At 36.8% G+C, this 23975-nt stretch overlaps 1 protein-coding gene across 1 annotated transcript; it reads right to left on the reverse strand.

Moving 5' to 3' along the window:
* gtf2h4 (general transcription factor IIH subunit 4) lies at positions 1 to 19058 on the reverse strand. Its single transcript, XM_036970816.2, has 15 exons — positions 18854 to 19058; positions 17963 to 18636; positions 17642 to 17760; positions 15770 to 15874; positions 15488 to 15619; positions 15078 to 15263; positions 14559 to 14667; positions 14357 to 14425; positions 14052 to 14135; positions 6627 to 6783; positions 5994 to 6124; positions 5495 to 5542; positions 4941 to 5019; positions 2017 to 2078; positions 1 to 933 (listed from the first exon to the last, which is right to left on the reverse strand). The coding sequence occupies exons 3-15, from the start codon at positions 17755 to 17757 to the stop codon at positions 823 to 825; spliced, it is 1389 nt and encodes a 462-aa protein (XP_036826711.1). The 5' UTR covers positions 17758 to 17760; positions 17963 to 18636; positions 18854 to 19058; the 3' UTR covers positions 1 to 822.
* Positions 19059 to 23975: the final 4917 nt, after the last annotated feature.

Below are 23975 nucleotides of genomic sequence, written 5' to 3' on the forward strand. Positions count from 1 at the left end.
TTTTGAAATGGTTCCATTGATGTTTGATTTAATCAAATTACACGGCATTTTAAAAAAACAAATAAAACATTGAGAACATCAAATGCATTTCATAGTATTAGCCCTGCATGTTAAATCCCCACATTTAAATGCATGGCTCTTTCCTCTACAATGAAATACATCCAACTTCAATGCTTGTAATAAAATAAAATGTTATTTTTTATTTTACTAGGCAAGTCAGTTAAGAACAAATTCTTATCTACAATGACGGACTAAGAACAGTGGGTTAACTGCCCTGTTCAGGGGCAGAAAGACACATGTCTTCATGTAATCTATTGTCAGCTCGGGGATTCGATCTAGCAACCTTTCGGTTACTGGCCCAACTCTCTAACTACTAGGCTACCTGCCGCCGCTACCTTCTGCCCCGTATTGCATAAGTATTGCAGACTAAGTCATACATTTCTTTAAATAATTTTATTTGCCCACCAACCCAAAATGAGACAATGGCAATATCACCAACAAAAACAGAGACAAAGCACTTGCTTTCTCCATTTTGTCCTACCCAGCACCAGTCACTGTAGCCTGGGTGCCAGTCTTACTCCTTACAGAATTACAATGTTTGGCTTGACAATGACAAAGTAGGTAAGAGCGCAAACAGATCTGGCACCAGGCTACAGCCATTGCGCTGCTGTGTCCAATTCAAGATCCAGTACAGTATATCCAGAACTCTCCATATACCTTCTTCAACCGTCACCTCTAAGGAAGACAACAAAAAAGTCCTTTCATGTAAAAAATACAATAAAATAAAAAAATCCTTGTTCTTCTCTTCTTCCCCCTCTGTTATCAAGTGTGACTCTTCTGTCGTTTCCAGAACCTCTTGACTTCGCCGTGTCCCTGCGGTGACACCACAATCACCCTGTGAGCCACATTCTGCCACACCAGACAGCCCAGGCCCTGGAGAATGAAAGACAGAGAGACAGAGAGACAGAGAGAGACAGAGACAGAGAAATACATTGTAAATACAACCCATATATTTTCCCTTTTGTACTTTAACCATTTGTGCATCGTTACAACACTGTGTGTGTGTGTGTATATATATATATATATATATATATATACATACATACACACACAATATTACATGTATTATTTTAGTCTTTATTCTTCTGAGAGTAATGTTTACTGTTCATTTTTATTGTTTATTTCACTTTTGTATATTATCTACTTCACTTGCTTTGGCAATGTTATTAACATGTTTCCCATGCCAAGAAGGCCCCTTGAACTAAAATTGAGAGAGGGGGTTTAAGTAATAAGACAGAGGTAGTATCCCAAATAGCACCAAATTCACTATGTAGGTGACAGGGTGCTATTCGGGATGCACTCCGAGGCAGTAGCCTGTGTGTCTGTGCTGGAGCAAGATAAAGTAACCTAGATTGTACTGAGAGACAATAGATTACACGAAGAGAAGGTCAGACAAGCAGTTGCTACATGTGACAGGGCCCGCAGATGTTAGGCTGATCATGCTAATGGAATTCTACCCTTGTTGAACTACAACTACAAAGTTCAAATAGTTAAGAGGATGTGTAGAAGATTGTAGCAAGGCTAATTTAAGGGTGCACAGTTAATGTCAGATCATGTAATGAGAAAGCGGGATACTTAGTCACTTGCACGTTGTAGTCATTTAGCAGATGGTCTTATACAGAGCGACTTACAGAAGCCATTAGGGTGAAGTGCCTTGCTCAAGGGCACGTCAACAGATTTTTAAACCTAGTCGGCTTAGGGATTCAAACCAGCTCGGTTACTGGCCCAACGCTAGGCTACCTGCTCTGGCATCGATGACCATAAATCCTGCTCCCCTAAGAAAGCAGCGGTATTGTCCCCGTCTCTAGACCCCCCCCCCCCCCCCCCCTCCCCAAGGTCCTAGGTTGTAATTACACCTCTGATCTCATGTTGCTCCCATGACAATAATGTTCAACGGTGAGTTCATTGACAGAGAGAGAGAGAGAGATAGAGAGAAAATAAAACAAGATATCTGACCTGAGCTCTGTCCCGCAACACCTCAAAGTCAGCCTGGGAGAGGAACTGGTTATACAGCACTCCTGAGATGGACAGAGACACAGAGAGACAGACAGAGAGGTAGACAGGGAGGGAGGTAGAGAGAGGAGAGAGAGAGAATGAAAAGGTACAGATAGCTTATAGGCAAGGTTAAAGGTGCAGCCCACATCAATACTCTATCACCGATTACAACACATCTGAGAGCAGAGGTTCCAACAGACACATCACACACACACATCACATCACACATCACACACACAGCCTGTATTGACAGATTGCAATCCTACAGAGACGGGCCACCTTGTCAGTCATCCTACTATGGGAAGAAAATGAAACCCAAAAGAAATCAATCAGCTTTGTAAGTCCTCGCGGAGTAGCTAGAGGACAACGCAGGAGAAAGTAGAGGTTATGATTTTTCAACTCCGATACCGATTATTGGAGGACCAAAAAAAAACGATACCGATTAAAATCGGCCAATGTTTTGTAATAATGACAATTACAACAATACTAAATGAAGAATTGTAACTTAATATATATATATATAAATAAATAAATAAAAATACATTTAGTCTCAAATAATGAAACATGTTCAATTTGGTTTAAATAATGCAAAAACAGTGTCGGAGAAGAAAGTAAAAGTGCAATATGTGTCATGTAAGAAAGCTAACGTTTAAGTTCCTTGCTCAGAACATGAGAACATATGAAAGCTGGTGGTTCCTTTTAACATGAGTCTTCAATATTCCCAGGTAAGAGGTTTTAGGTTGTAGTTATTATAGGAATTATAGGACTATTTCTCTCTATACCATTTGTATTTAATATACCTTTGACTATTGGATGTTCTTATAGGCACTTTAGTATTGCCAGCCTAATCTCGGCAGTTGATAGGCCTGAAGTCATAAACAGCTCAATGCTTGAAGCATTACGAAGAGCTGCTGGCAAATACACTAAAGTGCTGTTTGAATGAATGCTACGAGCCTGCTGCTGCCTACCATCGCTCAGTCAGACTGCTCTCTCTCATATCAAATCAGACTTAATTATAATATAATAACACACAGAAATAAGAGCCTTGGGTCATTAATATGGTCAAATCTGTAAACGATCATTTTGAAAATAAGACATTTTTCGTTCAGGGAAATACGGAACGGTTCCGTATTTTATCTAACGGGTGGCATCCATAAGTCTAAATATTCCTGTTACATTGCACAACCTTCAATGTTATGTCATAATAATTTAAAATTAATAACGGTCTTTGTTAGGAAGACGTAGTCTTCACACAGATGGCAACGAGCCAGGCGGCCCAAACTGCTGCATATACCCTGACTCTGCTTGCACAGAACGCAAGAGAAGTGACACAATTTACCTAGTTAAAATAAATTCATGTTAGCAGGCAATATTAACTAAATATGCAGATTTAAAAACATATACTTGTGCATTGATTTTAAGAAAGGCTTTGATGTTTATGGTTAGGTACATTGGTGCAACGACACTGCTTTTTTCACGAATGCACTTTTTAAATCACCACCCGTTTGGCAAAGTAGGCTGTGATTCGATGATAAATTAACAGGCACAGCATTGATTATATGCAATGCTGGACAAGCTAGTTAAACTAGTAATATCATCAACCATGTGTAGTTAACTAGTGACTACGTTAAGATTTGTTTTTTTATAAAGATAAGTTTAACGCTAGCTAGCAACTTACCTTGGTTCCTTGTTACGCGAGTGCAACAAGTGGTCAGCCTGCCACGCAGTCTCCTCGTGGAGTGCAATGTAATCGGCATCCAACAATGCCGATTACCGATTGTTATGAAAACTTGAAATCGGCCCTAATTTTAAATAATCGTCCATGCCTCTAGTAGAAAGTACCTCAGAGTAGGTCAGGATATTTCTGGATCAAAGCGGGGTTGAAGTGGTGGCATCTTTGACAAGAGCAACTGCTTCTTCTCTTTTCTTCTCATGATTGTTAGTTCTCAAATATGATCTTATTTTAAAATATATACAGTGCCTTCAGAAATACATTTGCAAAAAAATACAAAAATTGAAGGTTTCTACTTTGTCATTATGGGGTATTGTGTGTAGATGGGTGAGAAGAAAAATATCAATTTAATCCATTTTGAATTCAGGCCGTGACACAACAAAATGTGGAACAAGTCAAGGGGTCTGAATACTTTCTGAAGGCATTGTGGGTCAATTATCTTTTCTACATACTATATCTGATTTTAGTCATTAAGTTTACACCGAAGACCTATTACCATCCCGAAAATGATTTTCTGAAGAAAAAATAAAGTTGTCGTTATAATATATACACTGATCCTAGATCAGCACTCCCAGGGGTTTTTTCTGCATAGAAACATTTTGTCAGTGAAACTGACAGCGACACTGTTTTGACTTACCCGGCCATGAAAAAACTAAATGTTTCTATGCAGAAAAAAAACCCTGGGAGTGCTGATCCAGGATCAGTTTAGCCTTTCAGATCAAAATGAATAGTATTAACATGGATAGAGGGGACCTGATCCTAGATAAGCACTCCTACTCTGAACCACTTGATACATACTGGTTTCATTTCAAAGCACTGAAGTCTTGCCTGGCCTGTTTTTCCCCCCAGCAACTGAATTCCTATCAACGGCACGTCTCACACGGTTCTTACCAGAGATCAGAGACACTGGGTGAGTGAATTCCTATTAACGGCACGTCTCACATGGTTCTTACCAGAGATCAGAGACACTGGGTGAGTGAATTCCTATCAACGGCACGTCTCACACGGTTCTTACCAGAGATCAGAGACACTGGGTGAGAGAGTGTGACCTCACCAACCATTAGGTGGGATGGACATAATTCATCACAATGACAAAAGAGAAACCTTCTCATGAAAACTTGTATTAAAACACAACACACACACACGGCCTCACCCTCAGAAAACTGTAGTCGATCTCTCTCCAGCTCCCATAGTCTGATCTGGTCTGTGATGGTGGGGGGCAGCACTGGGTTCTGAGAGACACAGAGAGAGTAGGTAGGAGTAGGCTTTGTCCCAAATGGCTATTCACTATGTCGTGTACTACTTTAGACCAGGGTCCATAGGGAATAGGGCTCTGGTCAAAAGTAGTGCACTATATAGGAAATGGCGTTCCATTTGGACCAGAACCTTAGTCTGACATGGTAATGTCAGGATAAAATAGGAGTAATGACTCTCCAGCATGGGAGTCAAACAGGTCAGTCAGATATTACTGTAATCAACAGAACACAGAGAGGAGGAAGAGGCAAGAGAACGAGGGGGCGAGAGAAAGACAGCATGAGACAGAGAGAGGGAGACCGAGAGGGACAAAGAGTGACAGACAGCGACAGAGAGCGCAAGACGGACAGAGAGCGCGAGACGGACAGAGAGCGCGAGACGGACAGAGAGCGCGAGACGGACAGAGAGCGCGAGACGGACAGAGAGCGTGAGCAGATTGATATTTGGAGGTACCTGTTTGAGCATGACAGGATGTGCTCTGGTCCTTAGAAAGTGGAGAATCTGAAAAGCACAAAAACTTGACCGTAAAAACTTAAAACCCACACAACATAAGAAGCACCAATCCACCAAGTCATGTGCAGTATAACAATCAATTAAAACACACACAGACTGAAAGAGACAGAAAACATACATACTTTCCCAAACAGCTCAACCATGTATAACAGTGAGTACCAGAACTCCAATATACTGAACAGAGAAATCCATTAACACAAAACCTGACAAACTCCAAGCTGCCATTATGTTGTTCAGTAGTGTAAAGTAACCTGCCTACCTGCCGCGAGGAGTGCCTACCTGCCGCGAGGAGTGCCTACCTGCCGCGAGGAGTGCCTACCTGCCGCGAGGAGTGCCTACCTGCTGCGAGGAGTGCCTACCTGCTGCGAGGAGTGTCTACCTGCTGCGAGGAGTGACTACCTGCTGTGAGGAGTGTCTACCTCCTGTGAGGAGTGCCTACCTGTTGTGCGGTGATGCCGTTAGCGATGGCTTGCTGTACTGACTCCCTGGTAACCTGGGCTACCACCACGTTAGGGAAGCGATAGAGACACTCACTAAACAGAGCCACCAAAGCGATCTGCAGCTCAGAGTCTGAGGAGGAGAAGACAGGTGAATAACGTAACACTAATTCACTACCACCTGGATATGAGAATGAGCCAATCAGAAAACACTTCAACTAAACGAACAGTACGTAGCAGTTATCTGACAGACAGGAGATAAATAACTAAATTAATTAGTCAACATTATGCTTCCGTTATGAATATATTAATAACATCAATTACTGTATCTATGTATAAATACTGTGATTCAAACAAGTGTCAACACATTATTTTAAGTGACAGGAATTAAATAAGTTAAGACTATACAATACCACCTGGAAATTAGTAATACATGAAATACTACAATCTCAAACAATGAGAGAGGGATTTACACACAGGAATGAATCCTAAATTGAGATCAACGCAGAGAAGTCAGAGTTGAGGCGTAAATCTTGAAATTGGTCAATGGGAGATCTGAATGAAAACTTGAGTTCCTCTGGTTTCTGTGGTCCACACTGTCAGACTGCAGAGCTAGACCTTCCAACGGTACATACTGGTATAAGCATAGAGCCGATAGTTGGTTTCCACAACGATGAAACCTGAATCTCCAGTCCCTGGGGCAGCGCCCATAGCGGTGGAGGAAGAATTGGCGGAGACGCCAGCAGACAGAGTGATGGCCAGCCTGGTGGGGTAGTACCTTCTAGACTTCCTCTGAGGAGACCAGAGAGAGAGAGGGTAGGGGGTACAAGAGCAGGGGTGATAAGGACAGTGAGAAGAGATAACATGTTATTAGTGTCTGTCCATGTTATTAGTGTCTGTCCATGTTATTAGTGTCTGTCCATGTTATTAGTGTCTGTCCATGTTATTAGTGTCTGTCCATGTTATTAGTGTCTGTCCTTGTTAGTAGTGTCTGTCCTTGTTAGTAGTGTCTGTCCTTGTTAGTAGTGTCTGTCCTTGTTAGTAGTGTCTGTCCATGTTATTAGTGTCTGTCCTTGTTATTAGTGTCTGTCCTTGTTATTAGTGTCTGTCCATGTTATTAGTGTCTGTCCATGTTATTAGTGTCTGTCCATGTTAGTAGTGTCTGTCCTTGTTATTAGTGTCTGTCCTTGTTAGTAGTGTCTGTCCATGTTAGTAGTGTCTGTCCATGTTAGTAGTGTCTGTCCTTGTTATTAGTGTCTGTCCTTGTTAGTAGTGTCTGTCCATGTTATTAGTGTCTGTCCTTGTTATTAGTGTCTGTCCATGTTATTAGTGTCTGTCCATGTTATTAGTGTCTGTCCATGTTATTAGTGTCTGTCCATGTTATTAGTGTCTGTCCATGTTATTAGTGTCTGTCCATGTTATTAGTGTCTGTCCATGTTATTAGTGTCTGTCCATGTTATTAGTGTCTGTCCTAACATCTTGCTCTTCCACCAGATTTTTGGGGGGTTGTTTATTTGATAGCACGTACAAAAAATAACAAAAATAAATACATTCTACAAGCTTTAACACGGAGAAGGTATTGTGATTCATTTGAAAACAGCATTACAGCGCTCCCGAGTGGCGCAGCGGTCTAAGGCACTGCCTCTCAGTGCTAGAGGCGTCACTACAGACACCCTGGTTCGATTCTAGGCTGTATCACAACCGGCCGTGATTGGGAGTCCCATAGGGCGGCGCACAATTGACCCAGCGTCGTCCGGGTTTGGCCGGTGTTGGCCGTCATTGTAAAATAAGAATTTGCTCTTAACTGACTTGCCTAGTTTTTTAAAAAAAAGGTTAAATTAATACAAATAAAATATGCAGAGGTTTTATCGTCCTCTCAGCAATTCTTTCTTATTTACAATGGTCCCTCACATAAGCCTTTAAAATGCTATGACTCTCTGTGGAGAGTGGGCCTGGGAGTGTTCAGGTTACTGTAGACTTGGTATCGTTTGATTGGTCAATGGGGGTTGGTTTTGGGTTAAAAGGTTAACCCCTTCAGATGTTATGAGATGACTCTCTGTGGAGAGTGGGCCTGGGAGTGTTCAGGTTACTGTAGACTTGGTATCATTTGATTGGTCAATGGGGGTTGGTTTTGGGTTAAAAGGTTAACCCCTTCAGATGTTATGAGATGACTCTCTGTGGAGAGTGGGCCTGGGAGTGTTCAGGTTACTGTAGACTTGGTATCGTTTGATTGGTCAATGGGGGTTGGTTTTGGGTTAAAAGGTTAACCCCTTCAGATGTTATGAGATGACTCTGTGGAGAGTGGGCCTGGGAGTGTTCAGGTTACTGTAGACTTGGTATCGTTTGATTGGTCAATGGGGGTTGGTTTTGGGTTAAAAGGTTAACCCCTTCAGATGTTATCAGATGACTTTTGTGTTTTTGCCTTTTGTTCTCTCTCTCTGTTATCCTGGTTCCAGTCCATGGAGGAAGGTTGTATGATCCAGTCTCATTTCCTAGGCTTCTAGGCCCAGTAAGCCTCTCTTTGTTCCTGCTTTGTCATGTAAGTTAACTTTAGGATCTATATGGTTGGAATAATATGGTATAATATGGTATAATATGGAATAATATGGTATAATATGGAATAATATGGTATAATATGGAATAATATGGAATAATATGGAATAATATGGTATAATATGGTATAATATGGAATAATATGGAATAATATGGAATAATATGGTATAATATGGAATAATATGGAATAATATGGTATAATATGGTATAATATGGAATAATATGGTATAATATGGTATAATATGGTATAATATGGAATAATATGGAATAATATGGTATAATATGGAATAATATGGAATAACATGGTATAATATGGAATAATATGGTATAATATGGTATAATATGGTATAATATGGTATAATATGGAATAATATGGTATAATATGGTATAATATGGTATAATATGGAATAATATGGTATAATATGGTATAATATGGTATAATATGGTATAATATGGAATAATATGGTATAATATGGTATAATATGGAATAATATGGTATAATATGGTATAATATGGAATAATATGGAATAATATGGAATAATATGGAATAATATGGTATAATATGGAATAATATGGAATAATATGGTATAATATGGTATAATATGGAATAATATGGTATAATATGGTATAATATGGTATAATATGGTATAATATGGAATAATATGGTATAATATGGTATAATATGGAATAATATGGTATAATATGGTATAATATGGAATAATATGGAATAATATGGTATAATATGGTATAATATGGAATAATATGGTATAATATGGTATAATATGGAATAATATGGTATAATATGGAATAATATGGTATAATATGGAATAATATGGTATAATATGGTATAATATGGTATAATATGGTATAATATGGAATAATATGGTATAATATGGAATAATATGGAATAATATGGTATAATATGGAATAATATGGTATAATATGGTATAATATGGAATAATATGGAATAATATGGTATAATATGGTATAATATGGAATAATATGGTATAATATGGTATAATATGGAATAATATGGAATAATATGGAATAATATGGTATAATATGGAATAATATGGAATAATATGGAATAATATGGAATAATATGGTATAATATGGTATAATATGGAATAATATGGTATAATATGGTATAATATGGTATAATATGGTATAATATGGAATAATATGGAATAATATGGTATAATATGGAATAATATGGAATAATATGGAATAATATGGTATAATATGGAATAATATGGAATAATATGGTATAATATGGTATAATATGGTATAATATGGAATAATATGGTATAATATGGTATAATATGGTATAATATGGTATAATATGGAATAATATGGAATAATATGGAATAATATGGTATAATATGGTATAATATGGTATAATATGGTATAATATGGAATAATATGGAATAATATGGTATAATATGGTATAATATGGTATAATATGGAATAATATGGTATAATATGGTATAATATGGAATAATATGGAATAATATGGTATAATATGGAATAATATGGTATAATATGGTATAATATGGAATAATATGGAATAATATGGTATAATATGGAATAATATGGTATAATATGGAATAATATGGTATAATATGGTATAATATGGAATAATATGGAATAATATGGAATAATATGGTATAATATGGTATAATATGGAATAATATGGTATAATATGGAATAATATGGAATAATATGGTATAATATGGTATAATATGGAATAATATGGAATAATATGGTATAATATGGAATAATATGGTATAATATGGAATAATATGGAATAATATGGTATAATATGGTATAATATGGTATAATATGGTATAATATGGAATAATATGGAATAATATGGTATAATATGGAATAATATGGAATAATATGGTATAATATGGTATAATATGGTATAATATGGAATAATATGGTATAATATGGAATAATATGGAATAATATGGTATAATATGGAATAATATGGTATAATATGGAATAATATGGTATAATATGGAATAATATGGTATAATATGGAATAATATGGTATAATATGGAATAATATGGAATAATATGGAATAATATGGAATAATATGGTATAATATGGTATAATATGGTATAATATGGAATAATATGGAATAATATGGTATAATATGGAATAATATGGAATAATATGGTATAATATGGAATAATATGGTATAATATGGTATAATATGGTATAATATGGAATAATATGGTATAATATGGTATAATATGGAATAATATGGTATAATATGGTATAATATGGAATAATATGGAATAATATGGAATAATATGGTATAATATGGAATAATATGGAATAATATGGAATAATATGGAATAATATGGTATAATATGGTATAATATGGAATAATATGGAATAATATGGTATAATATGGTATAATATGGTATAATATGGAATAATATGGTATAATATGGAATAATATGGAATAATATGGAATAATATGGAATAATATGGTATAATATGGTATAATATGGAATAATATGGTATAATATGGTATAATATGGTATAATATGGAATAATATGGAATAATATGGAATAATATGGTATAATATGGAATAATATGGTATAATATGGAATAATATGGTATAATATGGTATAATATGGTATAATATGGAATAATATGGTATAATATGGTATAATATGGTATAATATGGAATAATATGGTATAATATGGTATAATATGGTATAATATGGTATAATATGGAATAATATGGAATAATATGGAATAATATGGTATAATATGGTATAATATGGAATAATATGGTATAATATGGTATAATATGGAATAATATGGAATAATATGGTATAATATGGAATAATATGGTATAATATGGAATAATATGGTATAATATGGTATAATATGGTATAATATGGAATAATATGGTATAATATGGTATAATATGGAATAATATGGAATAATATGGTATAATATGGAATAATATGGTATAATATGGAATAATATGGTATAATATGGAATAATATGGAATAATATGGAATAATATGGAATAATATGGTATAATATGGTATAATATGGAATAATATGGAATAATATGGTATAATATGGAATAATATGGTATAATATGGTATAATATGGTATAATATGGTATAATATGGAATAATATGGTATAATATGGAATAATATGGTATAATATGGTATAATATGGAATAATATGGTATAATATGGTATAATATGGAATAATATGGTATAATATGGAATAATATGGAATAATATGGTATAATATGGTATAATATGGAATAATATGGAATAATATGGAATAATATGGTATAATATGGAATAATATGGTATAATATGGAATAATATGGAATAATATGGTATAATATGGAATAATATGGTATAATATGGAATAATATGGTATAATATGGAATAATATGGTATAATATGGAATAATATGGTATAATATGGAATAATATGGTATAATATGGTATAATATGGAATAATATGGTATAATATGGAATAATATGGTATAATATGGTATAATATGGAATAATATGGTATAATATGGAATAATATGGTATAATATGGTATAATATGGTATAATATGGAATAATATGGAATAATATGGTATAATATGGAATAATATGGTATAATATGGAATAATATGGTATAATATGGAATAATATGGTATAATATGGAATAATATGGTATAATATGGAATAATATGGTATAATATGGTATAATATGGAATAATATGGTATAATATGGAATAATATGGTATAATATGGTATAATATGGAATAATATGGTATAATATGGAATAATATGGTATAATATGGAATAATATGGTATAATATGGTATAATATGGAATAATATGGTATAATATGGAATAATATGGTATAATATGGAATAATATGGAATAATATGGAATAATATGGTATAATATGGTATAATATGGTATAATATGGAATAATATGGTATAATATGGAATAATATGGTATAATATGGTATAATATGGTATAATATGGTATAATATGGAATAATATGGTATAATATGGAATAATATGGAATAATATGGAATAATATGGTATAATATGGAATAATATGGAATAATATGGTATAATATGGAATAATATGGTATAATATGGAATAATATGGTATAATATGGTATAATATGGAATAATATGGTATAATATGGTATAATATGGAATAATATGGAATAATATGGTATAATATGGTATAATATGGAATAATATGGTATAATATGGAATAATATGGAATAATATGGTATAATATGGTATAATATGGTATAATATGGAATAATATGGAATAATATGGTATAATATGGTATAATATGGAATAATATGGTATAATATGGAATAATATGGAATAATATGGAATAATATGGTATAATATGGAATAATATGGAATAATATGGAATAATATGGAATAATATGGTATAATATGGTATAATATGGAATAATATGGTATAATATGGTATAATATGGTATAATATGGAATAATATGGAATAATATGGTATAATATGGTATAATATGGAATAATATGGTATAATATGGTATAATATGGTATAATATGGAATAATATGGTATAATATGGAATAATATGGAATAATATGGTATAATATGGTATAATATGGAATAATATGGAATAATATGGTATAATATGGTATAATATGGAATAATATGGTATAATATGGAATAATATGGAATAATATGGAATAATATGGTATAATATGGTATAATATGGAATAATATGGAATAATATGGAATAATATGGTATAATATGGTATAATATGGTATAATATGGAATAATATGGTATAATATGGAATAATATGGTATAATATGGAATAATATGGTATAATATGGTATAATATGGAATAATATGGAATAATATGGAATAATATGGTATAATATGGAATAATATGGAATAATATGGAATAATATGGTATAATATGGTATAATATGGAATAATATGGAATAATATGGTATAATATGGTATAATATGGTATAATATGGTATAATATGGAATAATATGGTATAATATGGAATAATATGGTATAATATGGAATAATATGGTATAATATGGAATAATATGGTATAATATGGAATAATATGGTATAATATGGTATAATATGGTATAATATAGTCTTGTAATGATAGTTAATGCTTTGTATAACTTAAGATTTATGCCTTTGTATGTGAATCCATTCATTTCACAAAGTAATTAAATATTGTTTTTTTTTATATAGATAATTCTCAAACCAATTCTTGCTAGTCAACGTCAACTCGTTGCCTAATGCTTGCTTGTATATTTAAAAATGATGTTTATGGAGTCAGAGAAACATTTTAATAGGCTAATTGCTTAGTCTTATTACGAATCACATGTGAGGCATTTATTTATACATACACACACGCCAAATATTACTGTCCACTACAAATTGTAGCTACTTTGCTATTTCTCCTTCACCATATCTCACCTTTCTCTGGAAGACGAGGCCGAACTCCCTCAGGTGCTGTAGAAAGGTGAGCAGAGATTCACTCATCCCCTCCACTGAGTAGTCCTGGGGCACAGGACAAGGGTGACAACATCAGTCGATAAGAGAATATAAACAGAATATTCCATGATTTAATAATCCAAAGTGACTACGAAATATTTTTGACATGACCGACGCGACATCACGTCCATACGGTGTAGAAATCCATCAGTGGTTGAAGTTGAGTGTTCTGCATGGAATGCAGGTAAGTCGCCAGGCAGCTGAAATTTCAGTACTACAAGACTCACCCTGCCTAGAGTCGAGAAACTGAGCTGGAACAAGAAGGACAGAATCTCCACCAAGTCCATTCCACGAGTCTGAAAGATGAGAAGGACAAGAAAGAGTACATAATACTGGGAGAGAAGTCTGTCTGTGCGCCTCTGTGCGCCTCTGTGCGCCTCTGTGCGCCTCTGTGCGCCTCTGTGCGCCTCTGTGCGCCTGACGACCTACCTGTGCCGTGTTGAGATACTGTAGGGTGAAGTACCAGAGCTGAGAGGCTGTGTCCAGGAGGAGGAACTGGAAACCAGCTGAGGTGATACAGGGAGCATCTCCAGCCTCACTGGAGGAGGGGAAGAGGTGTAGGATACATGAGAAAGAGGATAGAAAAGAGAGGAACAGAGTGATTTAGAGAGGAACAGATGGATTTAGAGAGGAACAGAGGGATTTAGAGAGGAACAGAGGGATTTAGAGAGGAACAGAGGGATTTAGAGAGGAACAGAGGGATTTAGAGAGGAACAGAGGGATTTAGAGAGGAACAGAGGGATTTAGAAATAATATTGTGATGGGGTAAAAAAAAAGATATATATATACACATGGAAAACAGAACAATTGAAAGTGAAAATCCCAAACACATTAACACAAAAATAATGTAGGTAAAAATTGTGACAAAAAATACAAAATGACAAGAAACAAAGAGTGTATGTGTTTAACATTGACTTCATAGCGGTCCCTCAGTGAGGTGGTACCTACGTTCTCATGAGGCCAGCCTGAATGAGGAGCTGGGACAGGTCCTGGCTGACTGCAGCACTGGGACAGCCCACCATGAAGTGGAGAACCACCTCCCAGCGCTCCAAAGCATACTTATCCAGACTCTCCACGTCACGGGCATGTCTGTCAGGACCAAGACTGTCACCCTGGTCTGCCCACGACTTACCCCTGAGAGGAGGAGGAGAGAGAGGAGGAAGAGGACGTGGTGGAAGATGAGGTGGTAGTGGAAGAGTAGGTAGTGGAGGAGGAGGAGGTGGAGGAACAGGAAGGGGAGGAGCCTTATGAAAGACATGTTCACCAAATTTTAGCTTTGGTAGTTCTACTGCTAGCATATTAAACCCCAATATGTATTGTAGATACTAAATATCTTACAAATGAAAGAGTTGACTTACCCTCCTAATAATGCTATTCTCAGGTTGTCTTTGAATACGGGGTTCAGAATGTTTCCCTGCAGGCCTCCCTGCAGCTGCTGGCTGTGCCATAGTCTGAGACCAGACAGCACAGAGACACACTGATCATGGTCCCTGAAGGAAAATAAGAAAATCAGGCAATTTTAGAACACAAACTACAGAAACTGAAGTTTTACTGACAGTCATTTAACAACTTGGCAGTTGATTGAATTTACAATACAGCATTGGACAGGTACTATGTATGATTCAGATTCATAGACTTACTTTTCACTGTCTTTTTTCACCCAAAGAGCCACCGCAGCCTGAGGAAGGGGTTGGTCTAGAAACAGCATTCGCATTACATAATTCTTGGCCAATGGGGGGAGCTCTCTGTCAAGCAAGGAAACAAGCAGATAACTGACTCCCTGATTTACCTTGCATGTGAGTCCAGTAATACCCAAAATACCTATAGTCATGTATGTAAACTCAGCAAAAAGAAAATGTCCTCTCAATGTCAACTGTGTGTATTTACAGCAAACTTAACATGTGTAAATATTTGTATGAACATAAGATTCAGCAACTGAAACACAAACTGAACAAGTTCCACAGACATGTGACAAACAGAAATGGAATAATGTGTCCCTGAACAAAGGGGGGGGGGGGGTCTAAATCAAAAGTAACAGTCAATGCAGCTGGTGGCCACACCAGATACTAAGTACTGCAGTGCATCTCCTCCTCATGGACTGCACCAGATTTACCAGTTCTTGCTATGAGATGTTACCCCACTCTTCCACCAAGGCACCTGCAAGTTCCCAGAAATGTTTTGGGGGGAATGGCCATAGCCCTCACCCTCCGAGCCAACAGGTCCCAGAAGTGCTCAATGGGATTGAGATTTGGGCTCTTCGCTGGCCATGGCAGAACACCGACATTCCTGTCTTGCAGGAAATCACATACAGAATTAGCAGTATGGCTGGTGGCATTGTCATGCTGGAGGGTCATGTCAGGATGAGCCTGCAGGAAGGGTACCACATAAGGGAGGAGGATGTCTTCCCTGTAACACACAGCGTTGAGAATGCCTGCAATGACAACTAGCTCAGTCCGATGATGCTGTGACACACCGCCCCAGACCATGACGGACCCTCCACCTCGATCCCACTCCAGAGTACAGGCCTCGGTGTAACGCTCATTCCTTCGACTATAAAATGAAAATCCGACCATCACCCCTGGTAAGACAAAACCACGACTCGTCAGAGAAGAGCACTTTTTGCCAATCCTGTCTGGTCCAGTGACAGTGGGTCCATAGGTGACGTTGTTGCCGGTGATATCTGGTGAGGACCTGCCTTAAAACAGGCCTACAAGCCCTCAGTCCAGCCTCTCTCAGCCTATTGCGGAAAGTCTGAGCACTGATGGAGGGATTGTGCGTTCCTGGTGTAACTCGGGTAGTTGTTGTTGCCATCCTGTACCTGTCCCACAGGTGTGATGTTCGGATGTACCGATCCAGTGCAGGTGTTGTTACACGTGGCCACAGAGCACGACCAGCTGTCCGCCCTGTCTCCCTGTAGCGCTACCTTGGGCGTCTCACAGTATGAACATTGCAATTTATTTCCCTGACCACATCTGCAGTCCTCATGCCTCCTTGCAGCATGCCTAAGGCACGTTCACACAGATGAGCAGGGACCCTGGGCATCTTTCTTTTGGTGTGTTTCATAGTCAGTTGAAAGGCCTCTTTAGTGTCCTACGTTTTCATATCTGTGACCTTAATTGCCTACCGTCTGTAAGCTGTTAGTGTCTTGACAACCGTTCCACAGGTGCATGTTCATTAATTGTTTATGGTTTATTGAACAAGCATGGGAAACAGTGTTTAAACCCTTTACAATGAAGATCTGTGAAGTTATTTTGATTTTTAATTATCTTTGAAAGACAGGGTCCTGAAAAAGGGACGTTTCTTTTTTTTTGCTGAGTTTATATGTTACAAGGTGAAACAAAAAAAGTGTAGACAACCTGTGTTCTGTTCCATATATGTCATTAAATAATAGCACACGGTATTATGTACATTACAGATCAATTGTGTAATAAACCATAGCAAATAGCAGGACTTGTACATGTCATATTTTACTGTTACTTTAACAGTATTGTTTAAATGGACTGATCCTGTACCTGTAGACAGCCAGACATGTGGCCGGATGATTGTACAAGCGGTCTAAGATCTCAGGGCTCAACTCTTTCAGATACTCATGGAGGTTCTTGCATTGTAACTGAACGCGCAGCTTCATCTTCTACAGACGACAAAAACATGTTTAAAAAAAGATGCAACATGACAACTATAGTAAGAATTAAATGTGTTTCTTCTATGGCTAACATAATGACACAATCTGAAGAATACAAGCTTAGCTAGCAAGCTAACGAGGATGGAATGGAGCATTTTAAAGTGAGACAGAAAGTGTAATCAACCATGTACATCGTCATTGTATTGTTTACCTTGTGATTGGGTATCGGAAAGGTCCAAAATAATTCCTATAAACTAATAAATTCAGAAATGTTCAGCATCTTCATTTTCTCAGCAAGTGAATAGAAGCCATGTTGGATGATCACGTGATTCAGACATCCAGAAGGAGCGTTCTGATTGGCGCAACTCCTTTTGCTGCGGTCAACGCCACAGTGAAATGTAAATGTAGTATTTTATTTTTTATAAATAAAGATGACAATAATTGCTCATTTATACATTTGTAAACATGAAGTAGGTTGTTTAGATAAATTCACTGTCATTACCTGACAGCGTTGGCAAAATGTAGAAGGGAAAGGATAAAAGCAACACGAAACATGTTAAAAAGACATGTTTTAAATGCAAAAATCACACTTGAAAAATCAGTATTCGAATCTCATTCAAAATCCTGCGGCTGCAATCCAACTGATGTGGCAAAGGCATTAAAATGCTTAGCACCGCAGAGCGGTTAGCCTAAGCCTCATTACGAGTAATGAAGGGCAATGAATAGCATAACAATTGTGTTTTCGCCAATACGATCTCAAGTTCGCATTACATTGATCAAACGCATTCTTGTTTACAGACGAAAGAAAGGAGAAGAATATTGAAGGAGGTCCAGGAGAATGGGGAAGCATCCCAATCTCTTCTCAGGGGTCCCTTTTCTCTTTATCTGTACAAATCAAATCAGAAAAAGTAGCATATCCACTCGCTCACGAGTAAACATTTAGAATATGTACAGTTTATTGGGTAAGTGCTCGTCACATTGTGGTGCAGGACAACATAAAAATTGAATAGATTGATGAATCTGGAGGTGAGAACGGCTCAGAATATCCTTGGTGAATTGGTGCTTTGAGTGAGATGTAACGGGTGTGTACATTCTACATTACCTGTAGAAGACAGCCTGTCCTTCATCTGCATATCTCATTTGTCTGGTGTGATAAACCATCCCTTCTTTATTGCAGTGAGAGCAGCGCCTTTCAATCTTGAGTTTGAGGAGGTCAGAGAGAAGACATTGATACAGTGGAATTCAAATCTGAGCACGGAGGTCCGGAGTACTGCTGTTTTTCTGTTCTACCTGATGATTAAAAATGTGTCCCCGATTAGAGGGGATGAATGAAAATCAGAAGTGGAACTGTCTTTGGGGTCCAGCTTTGAATACACCTGCAGGAGTGTACTATTACACTAAAATGTCTCATTTGGTAGTTTATTGATCACTTTAGGAACTTTATAGGTGAATTCTTACCACAGCCAATTACCACTCAACCAATTTCCATCACGAGTTCTGAGTCCTCCACCTCCACAGCAACAGTGGACAGTTCTAAAGGGTTAAAGACAACTAAAGACTTGACCTCTTGACCTGAAAAATACTAAAGACGACCTCTTGGCCTGAAAAATACACACACAAAAAAAAAAACGGTTATATCAAGGGTCCCATACTTGTGATGACAAAGGAGACAATATTATGACGACTACTTGTTTGTCTTTGTGAGAATAGTTATCTAGCCAGGGGTGTATTCATTAGTCGGATTCCGTTGCAAAACGCTTATTCTGTTGCAAAATATTTAGCAGCTTTATGGGACTAATGAATACATCCCTGATCCCAGATCTGTTTGTGCCGATGACACATATATACATACACATATACATATATATACACACATATACACATATATATATATATATATACATGCATACATATACATATATATACACACATATACACATCTATATATATATACATATATATACATACATATACATGCATACATATACATATATATATGTATATACATATACATATATATACATACATATACATATATATATACATACATATATATATACATATACATATATATATACATACATATATATATACATACATATACATATATATACACACATATACACATCTATATATATATATACATATATATATATATGTATATACATATACATATATATACATACATATACATATATATATACATACATATTCATATATATACATACATATACATATATATACATACATATATATACATACATATACATATATATACATACATATACATATATATACATACATATATATACATACATATACATATACAGTGCCTTGCGAAAGTATTCGGCCCCCTTGAACTTTGCGACCTTTTGCCACATTTCAGGCTTCAAACATAAAGATATAAAACTGTATTTTTTTGTGAAGAATCAACAACAAGTGGGACACAATCATGAAGTGGAACGACATTTATTGGATATTTCAAACTTTTTTAACAAATCAAAAACTGAAAAATTGGGCGTGCAAAATTATTCAGCCCCTTTACTTTCAGTGCAGCAAACTCTCTCCAGAAGTTCAGTGAGGATCTCTGAATTATCCAATGTTGACCTAAATGACTAATGATGATAAATACAATCCACCTGTGTGTAATCAAGTCTCCGTATAAATGCACCTGCACTGTGATAGTCTCAGAGGTCCGTTAAAAGCGCAGAGAGCATCATGAAGAACAAGGAACACACCAGGCAGGTCCGAGATACTGTTGTGAAGAAGTTTAAAGCCGGATTTGGATACAAAAAGATTTCCCAAGCTTTAAACATCCCAAGGAGCACTGTGCAAGCGATAATATTGAAATGGAAGGAGTATCAGACCACTGCAAATCTACCAAGACCTGGCCGTCCATCTAAACTTTCAGCTCATACAAGGAGAAGACTGATCAGAGATGCAGCCAAGAGGCCCATGATCACTCTGGATGAACTGCAGAGATCTACAGCTGAGGTGGGAGACTCTGTCCATAGGACAACAATCAGTCGTATATTGCACAAATCTGGCCTTTATGGAAGAGTGGCAAGAAGAAAGCCATTTCTTAAAGATATCCATAAAAAGTGTTGTTTAAAGTTTGCCACAAGCCACCTGGGAGACACACCAAACATGTGGAAGAAGGTGCTCTGGTCAGATGAAACCAAAATGGAACTTTTTGGCAACAATGCAAAACGTTATGTTTGGCGTAAAAGCAACACAGCTGAACACACCATCCCCACTGTCAAACATGGTGGTGGCAGCATCATGGTTTGGGCCTGCTTTTCTTCAGCAGGGACAGGGAGGATGGTTAAAATTGATGGGAAGATGGATGGAGCCAAATACAGGACCATTCTGGAAGAAAACCTGATGGAGTCTGCAAAAGACCTGAGACTGGGACGGAGATTTGTCTTCCAACAAGACAATGATCCAAAACATAAAGCAAAATCTACAATGGAATGGTTCAAAAATAAACATATCCAGGTGTTAGAATGGCCAAGTCAAAGTCCAGACCTGAATCCAATCGAGAATCTGTGGAAAGAACTGAAAACTGCTGTTCACAAATGCTCTCCATCCAACCTCACTGAGCTCGAGCTGTTTTGCAAGGAGGAATGGGAAAAAATGTCAGTCTCTCGATGTGCAAAACTGATAGAGACATACCCCAAGCGACTTACAGCTGTAATCGCAGCAAAAGGTGGCGCTACAAAGTATTAACTTAAGGGGGCTGAATAATTTTGCACGCCCAATTTTTCAGTTTTTGATTTGTTAAAAAAGTTTGAAATATCCAATAAATGTCGTTCCACTTCATGATTGTGTCCCACTTGTTGTTGATTCTTCACAAAAAAAATACAGTTTTATATCTTTATGTTTGAAGCCTGAAATGTGGCAAAAGGTCGCTAAGTTCAAGGGGGCCGAATACTTTCGCAAGGCACTGTATATATATATACACACATATACACATATATATATACATACATATTTTTATTTTATTTATTTTATCTTTATTTAACTAGGCAAGTCAGTTAAGAACAAATTCTTATTTTCAATGACGGCCTAGGAACAGTGGGTTAACTGGTCTAGGAACAGTGGGTTAACTGCCTTGTTCAGGGGCAGAACGACAGATTTGTACCTTGTCAGCTCGGGGGGTTTGAACTTACAAAGGCATTTTGTATTTATTCTGTAATGATTTAACAAAATGAAATGTTGTTTAAATGCTGAAAACTTTGTCCCTATCAGCCTATAGGTTCGCACTCGCAGATGCGATTATTCTATTTCTTTATAGGCTTGAAATAATATAAATAATATAACCTAAATAATTCATTTAGGCTCCTTGTCTGGCTCCTGACCTATTTAGTATTTATATGACGTGGCCTATTTTCATGATTATTCAAATACGTTTTATTCAAATCCGTATGGTTTGGTTTCAATACCTGTGAGCGCAGAGCGGTATTTCCAACCACTTGGTATCCAAGAGATCATCAGACTCTGGGGAAGTAGATAAAGGGCTTCATTGCCAAAATCCTGAAGTGTCCCTTTACGCATCTTGCACTATGATGGGCGCATTTCATGTCTGTATAAGATGGAAGTGTCTCCTTGTCATGTACTGACAGGTTGATGGGGCCAACCGACAGGACTCCCCACCTTCCTCTTTCCCCCGCAGGACATGTTTATCACACTCTCTCTCTCTCTCTCTCCCGGCAGGACATGTTTATCACACTCTCTCTCTCTCTCTCTCTCCCGGCAGGACATGTTTATCACACTCTCTCCCTCTCTCTCTCCCGGCAGGACATGTTTATCTCACTCTCTCTCTCTCTCTCTCCCGGCAGGACATGTTTATCACACTCTCTCTCTCTCTCTCTCCCGGCAGGACATGTTTATCACACTCTCTCTCTCTCTCTCGGCAGGACATGTTTATCACGCTCTCTCTCTCTCTCTCTCTCTCTCTCCCGGCAGGACATGTTTATCTCACTCTCTCTCTCTCTCTCTCTCCCGGCAGGACATGTTTATCTCACTCTCTCTCTCTCTCTCTCCTGGCAGGACATGTTTATCTCACTCTCTCTCTCCCGGCAGGACGTGGAGATGATGTGGATGCGGTGGGACATCGGTCAGGAGGGGATATTCTGTCCATTAAGAAGGAGCGTGTGTAGGGATCCTTTGTGTCCATCCATTCCTCTGGATTTAGAGACTTCCTGCTGAAGCCAGAACTGCTGAGGGCTATAGTGGACTGTGGCTTTGAGCATCTCTCTGAGGGTGAGTAGAACCAGACGGTTGTAGTCTCTACGGGCTTTTAAAACACAACACACTGGGGTATTCATTAGTGCACCGCGAAGCAAGACGTTTTGCAACGAAAACTAGCAGTTCTTATTAGGCAAGTTCAGGTCAGTTCCTTCCCGTTTCGTATCGTTTGGTTCCTAGTGAAGGCATTCCTGTTGAAGAGCTGCAGGGGTCAGCCATTCACTGGCTAATACAATAAGCCTACACTGAAATCTTCAAACCACAGTGTCATTAATCATATAAACTGTCAAACTATAATCTGCAAGTGATCAGGAAGTAATAGCATCAATGATTTTCCTTGAAGGGATACTTCAGGCATCCTAGCAGATACCCATAGACTTCTAGTCCTTGTGCTAATGCTAGTTAGCATTGACTCGTGACTCTAGCAGATACCCATAGACTTCTAGTCCTTGTGCTAATGCTAGTTAGCATTGACTCGTGACTCTAGCAGATACCCATAGACTTCTAGTCCTTGTGCTAATGCTAGTTAGCATTGACTCGTGACTCTAGCAGATACCCATAGACTTCTAGTCCTTGTGCTAATGCTAGTTAGCATTGACTCGTGAAACTACCTCTTAACTTCCTTCATACTCAACACAGAGATATACAAATGGTATCCACAAGTTCACCTGACTCTGGGGAAGTAGATCATCCCAAAGTATCCCTTTTTAAGGTGTTTTTGATTTAAATCACTTAGTTGATAATTGTTGTTGTTGTTGTCATCTGGACTGTTTATAGAACTAGTGTTGTTGTTGTCATCTGGACTGTTTATAGAACTAGTGTTGTTGTTGTCATCTGTACTGTTTATAGAGCTAGTGTTGTTGTTGTCATTGTCTCGGTCCGTCAGCCCATTAGTATATGTGAAGTACTAAGCTTTCTAATGAATTAAACTACCCACCTTGGCCACTTCTCTCTTTGTTTAGGTGTCCTGTGCT

The sequence above is a fragment of the Oncorhynchus mykiss genome, chromosome 30, assembly GCF_057628025.1.
Source record: "Oncorhynchus mykiss isolate SJ-2025 chromosome 30, ASM5762802v1, whole genome shotgun sequence".
NCBI lineage: Eukaryota > Metazoa > Chordata > Actinopteri > Salmoniformes > Salmonidae > Oncorhynchus > Oncorhynchus mykiss.